Genomic DNA, 5,042 nt, shown 5'->3' on the forward strand with positions numbered 1-5,042 from the left:
TGGGACAAGGGATGCCCCAAGATTGTAAGACACGCGTGTCTGGTTGCGATGCCGCCATGAATTGTCGAAGGAGAAGCTTGTGACGGTGCATGGCAGAGATTTTCAAACCTGTACTACCAATGACAGCTGGATCGCCACCATCACCTTCTTTATCCATCCAACAACACCACATCATTTTATTGCTCTGCACCATTTTTTTCCATATCCACCCATTCCGTACCACACTCTCTACTCTCTAGGCCATTTATGATAAATTAATACACTCCCATTTAATTTAACATCTTCTCCCACTTTTTTCTCATTTCAAATCTCTCACACATCCTCAAATTTCTGTCTCTGCTAAACAATGCTATTATTATTGAAGTAAAATGTTGGTTACTGCATCAATTTTATTAAAGAAAGTGTTGCTGTTGTGAGGGTGTACAGTGGGTGCCCAGTGGAGCTTGAAGAGTGAACAGCTTTTGCCAGCTGTTACTTGCAATATTAACGGCACCATTTGCCACGCACCACATCATCTTTTATGTCTTTTTTCTTGGTATTTGAAATCCACCCTGGCATGCTGATGTGGCACACTCCTCCATGATGTGTACGTTGGGAATGCAACACCAGCTTATCTCGCAAGCCACTTTCAAACACATTTTCGCTATAAAACCCTTCTCACTTCCCACTCTCTTCTCCACTCACTGCTTTCAGAACCTTCACTCTGCTCTCCCCATACTCTTCTGTTCCGCTTTAAGGATGTCTCACTCCTTAGGATTGTTTGTGGGTCTTATGTTGCTTGTGGGGGTGGCTTCCACCTCCAACTTCGACCAACTTTTCCAACCTAGTTGGGCTTTTGATCACTTCGTCCATGAAGGAGATCTCCTCAAACTCAAACTTGACAATTATTCCGGTAAAAACCACCGTTATTTTTTTTCTGTTTCTTTAAACATCCTGAGACTTTGTCTTTGTTAGCCTCTTAGTCATGATCTTTGACTAGTTCATCCCCCTATCACATTATGGGAGGAAAATGGTTTGGTTTGTGACACTAATGTTGAGTGGGACGTTTTCAGGGGCTGGTTTTGGATCCAAAAGCAAGTATATGTTTGGGAAAGTGACCATCCAGCTTAAGCTCGTGGAAGGTGACTCAGCTGGGACTGTCACTGCTTTCTATGTGAGTGAACGAAATTATTCTTATTTCTCAGTTTTTTTTTTAATGATTGTTAAGTATTAATTAACAAAAATCAATTAATAATCATCATGGATAGTGTTACTAGTTTGGCTTGACTTGACTATGTGGCGTTAACTCTTCATCATTAGTATGGAGATGGTCTACCTCGGGGACCTCATTTAATGCATTGAATTAAAATCAATGTAAACAATGTTTTTCTGCAAAAAAATTTTGTTCTTGGAATCCATGGAAAGACTATTAACACACCCATTAGTAGGAGCTACCTACTACCGTTTACCCTCGTGATTTACTTTCCATCCAATTAATATTCGCATTCATTACTTTTGTCCCCGTCTTCGCGATCTACGAACCAATGCTCTGTTAAATTCTGGTGGGGAACTTTACTTTCGCCACGATCAACCCAACAGTTCTCGTGATCCATATATTATTCTGCGGTTGAATTGACCTTTCACTTTTTTCCGTTTCAATTATTGAGGAATCTAAATGAGTCTGACACAGCGATTATTGATTTGACGTAGATGTCGTCGGAGGGGCCAAACCACAACGAGTTTGATTTTGAGTTTCTAGGAAACACCACAGGGGAACCATACTCAGTCCAAACAAACGTGTATGTGAACGGAGTGGGCAACAGAGAACAAAGGCTCAACCTTTGGTTCGACCCTACCAAGGATTTCCACTCGTACTCCATCTTCTGGAACCAACGACAAGTTGTGTAAGCACCCATTCCCCTTAATTGTTGTAAATTGCATTAAATTTGAAACCTGAAAGTGTTACATTGTTTGGTTAAAGGTTAAAGGTTAAAGGTTAAAAGTTAAAACATGTTTTTTGACATGATCAGGTTTTTGGTGGATGAAACGCCGATAAGAGTGCACACGAACATGGAGCACAAGGGTATTCCTTATCCGAAAGACCAAGCCATGGGTGTGTACAGTTCTATATGGAATGCCGACGATTGGGCGACCCAGGGTGGTCGTGTGAAGACGGATTGGAGCCACGCGCCGTTCTTTGCGACCTTCAAGAACTTTGAGATCAATGCTTGTGAGTGCCCTGTGTCAGTGGCTGCAATGGATAACTCCAAACGGTGCAGCAGCAGTGAGGGTAAGAAGTATTGGTGGGACGAGCCAAATCTGGCTGAACTCAACGTGCACCAGAGCCATCAGCTGAAGTGGGTTAGGGCCAGACACATCTTCTATGACTATTGCTCTGACACTGCTAGGTTCCCAGTTACGCCAGCAGAGTGTGTTCATCACCGTCACAACTAGATAGATAGATATGTTTTATCTTGGTATCATTAATTAAGTGGAGTGATGATGAAAATAGGATTGTGGGGGATAGAAGAAGACAAAATGGGGTGGAGTAAAAAGTTGTGGAACATGCCCTTCATGTTTCTGGTTGTAATATATTGCCACAGCATAATGTGAATTATGAGTTTCTTTTCTTTCTTGTACATTTGATCTTATTTCAGTGTTCTAATGGATAAATCTTCGGACAGTCCACTAAAATAATTTGCAACAATCGATTAGTGTAGTATTTGATGTGAGTTCTATCAACAAGTGGGGGGCAGGTCCCTAAAATCTGTGGATGGATAAAATAAAATGTTTAGGGTAGTCCCAAAAGTGGGTGATGTGGATTTGAATAATGATTTTTACATGTGGTGAGACAGGGGATGTTGATTGGATGCATTTTGGGAAATTCCTTCTACATTTGATCTTTTGATGGTTGAAGTGGATTGCTTACTTCAATGAATGGACTTGGCTATGGGACCACAGGCTCACGGGTTGATTGATTTAAGAGGGACCAAGATGGAAAATTAGTGTTTGATGAAGGAGAAGTAGGGAATGGTGACTTTTAGATACATGAAGATGAACTTTTGTTTTGAGGTTTCGGAACTTTGCTTCATGGGGAGGTAATAATGCCTCTATTTGCAACCATTTTTTTAATGAAAAAATTATGCTATTGATTTTCATTTTTTTATTCTCATTATTTATTTTTTTATTTAATTTAATGAGGATTATTGATTTTTTTAAAAGAAAAAAATAGTGTTACTTTAATCAATAATTCATACTAAATAATCTTAAGAAAAGAAGTAAAGAATGAAATTATCATTTTTTTATGAGAATAAAGTTATCAACTCTGCTATAATTAGGTGTTTCATACATCTAATAGTTAAAATACTTTTTTTTAAAATATTTTTTAAGACGTTTTTTAAAGATAAAATCGTGATGGAGTAACACTGTCATATTTACTTTGTGAGACTTGGGGTTGAAACACTATCATTTTTCATAAACAAGAGAAGAGGTATAATTTGCAAAAGAAAGGAGTGAGTGTTTGTGCACATATGCGTAAGATGAGATTCCTAAATTGGTTGTTGCATCGTTTGGATGGTTAGACAATGCTTGAAAGAATCAGATTCAATGATCGACCAAAGAGTGGCAAGATTAGATGTATAAACAAATAGAAAAAGCAAGGGGATTGGAATATTAAACAGTGCAATTTAGAAAAGGGTTTCACGAATATGGCAATGATTTTCAACACCATCTTTTGTGAGGAATATGTAATGATAAGATGGGGTATGATTGATTGTGTATTGGTTTTGAGGAAAAAAGGAGCAATAATTATGTAGTAGTGCAAGGCAATTTCTGTTGTGGAACTTTATAAATTTGGCACAAAATGCTATTTTGTTTTATTGTTGACCAACACCACATTACAAGTATAATGACCATAGCTTTGTTTGATTAGGGACAAATATTAGTCTTTAGTTGGTAGGGGTGTCTTAAAAATGACCTATATAGCGTAGCAGAACTTGACAAGAGACATGTGAAACCTATGTTGCAATTAGGGTTGTTGACCCAACAATTATTAGAATTAATTGTATTAACGCCTTGTTAATAAGGTTGGGCCCTTGGCTTGCGTGGATAATTAAAGTTTGTCTTTAAGAGGATAGAGGCTCCAATGGTGATGATGGCCTCCTCCCATTGAAAGGGATACTTATGGGCCATCTTCAATGAAGTGTGACATAAAAGTTAAGGGGTCATTTTTTTCAACTCAAATTATTCAATTGAGGGTCCTATTTGGTTAAATGATATGACAAGTTTTCGGGTAAAAATTTAAGAACTCATTGCGTTGCCAGTCAATTGTTTTGCACAATGAACACCTGAACAAAAAAGAAAAGTAATTTCTGGTTATGATGAAGAGTGTTCAAAGAAATTATTAATTATTTTTATGATATATATTTATTTTCATTTAGTCAAATATGTTAAAATAACATTATTAATATGGATTCTTATATTTAAAGTATTGTCCGTTCAATTTGAGTGAGTTTGATCCAGATAAATCGAGTCAAAAGCTAATTTGTAAGAAAATTTTAACCTAACTTGATCCGAATCGAATTAAATCAAAAATTAATTCAAATTAAAATTTATAAGAAAATTTTAATCTAATCCGATTTGAACTCGTGTGGTAGATCGGATTCAATTGGAGTTCTAATATATTTTGATAACTCTAATAGTTAATTATATGATAAGGAAATAGTTTTAAGATATTTCAAAATATGTAAGTTGCATTATTGAAATTCTATAATCTTTCTCTAAACTTTCAAAATCTCCAGTAGAGTTAATCCTAGTCTATGTAGGCTTATTAAAAGTCTGCCTTAATCTCGGTGTGTAGGTTATAAAGGAGTAATGACGTATTGCATTTGATTAATATTTATTACTATTACATTCTATTATTTATTATATTTATATTTTCGGTATTTTTTCTTTAGATATATGTATATCAGATGCCTGTTCACTAATTTCTTATAAAATAGAAAAATACTTTAAGGAAAGTAACACCAAAGATGTGTCCGCATGAGAATCTTCAGCACAAAGTA

The 5,042-nt window shown here is 36.3% G+C and overlaps 1 protein-coding gene across 1 annotated transcript; it reads left to right on the plus strand.

The window, feature by feature from the left end:
* Positions 1-567: 567 nt before the first annotated feature.
* Positions 568-2,618, plus strand: LOC114170022 (xyloglucan endotransglucosylase protein 6-like). The gene is made up of 4 exons (XM_028055487.2): positions 568-892; positions 1,053-1,153; positions 1,690-1,883; positions 2,010-2,618. The coding sequence occupies exons 1-4, from the start codon at positions 580-582 to the stop codon at positions 2,431-2,433; spliced, it is 1,032 nt and encodes a 343-aa protein (XP_027911288.2). The 5' UTR covers positions 568-579; the 3' UTR covers positions 2,434-2,618.
* The last annotated feature ends 2,424 nt before the right edge of the window (positions 2,619-5,042 follow it).

This window comes from Vigna unguiculata, chromosome 11, assembly GCF_037176805.1.
Source record: "Vigna unguiculata cultivar grain cowpea cultivar isolate G323 ecotype 2 chromosome 11, ASM3717680v1, whole genome shotgun sequence".
NCBI classification, from domain to species: domain Eukaryota; kingdom Viridiplantae; phylum Streptophyta; class Magnoliopsida; order Fabales; family Fabaceae; genus Vigna; species Vigna unguiculata.

Excerpts from the sequence above, each read along its gene's own strand:
- LOC114170022 (XM_028055487.2), top strand. The coding sequence starts at position 580 with ATGATGTGTACGTTGGGAATGCAACACCAGCTTATCTCGCAAGCCACT. Across the intron at positions 893-1,052 it reads CAAACTTGACAATTATTCCG|GGGCTGGTTTTGGATCCAAA; the intron begins GTAAAAACCACC and ends GGACGTTTTCAG. Across the intron at positions 1,154-1,689 it reads GGACTGTCACTGCTTTCTAT|ATGTCGTCGGAGGGGCCAAA; the intron begins GTGAGTGAACGA and ends GATTTGACGTAG.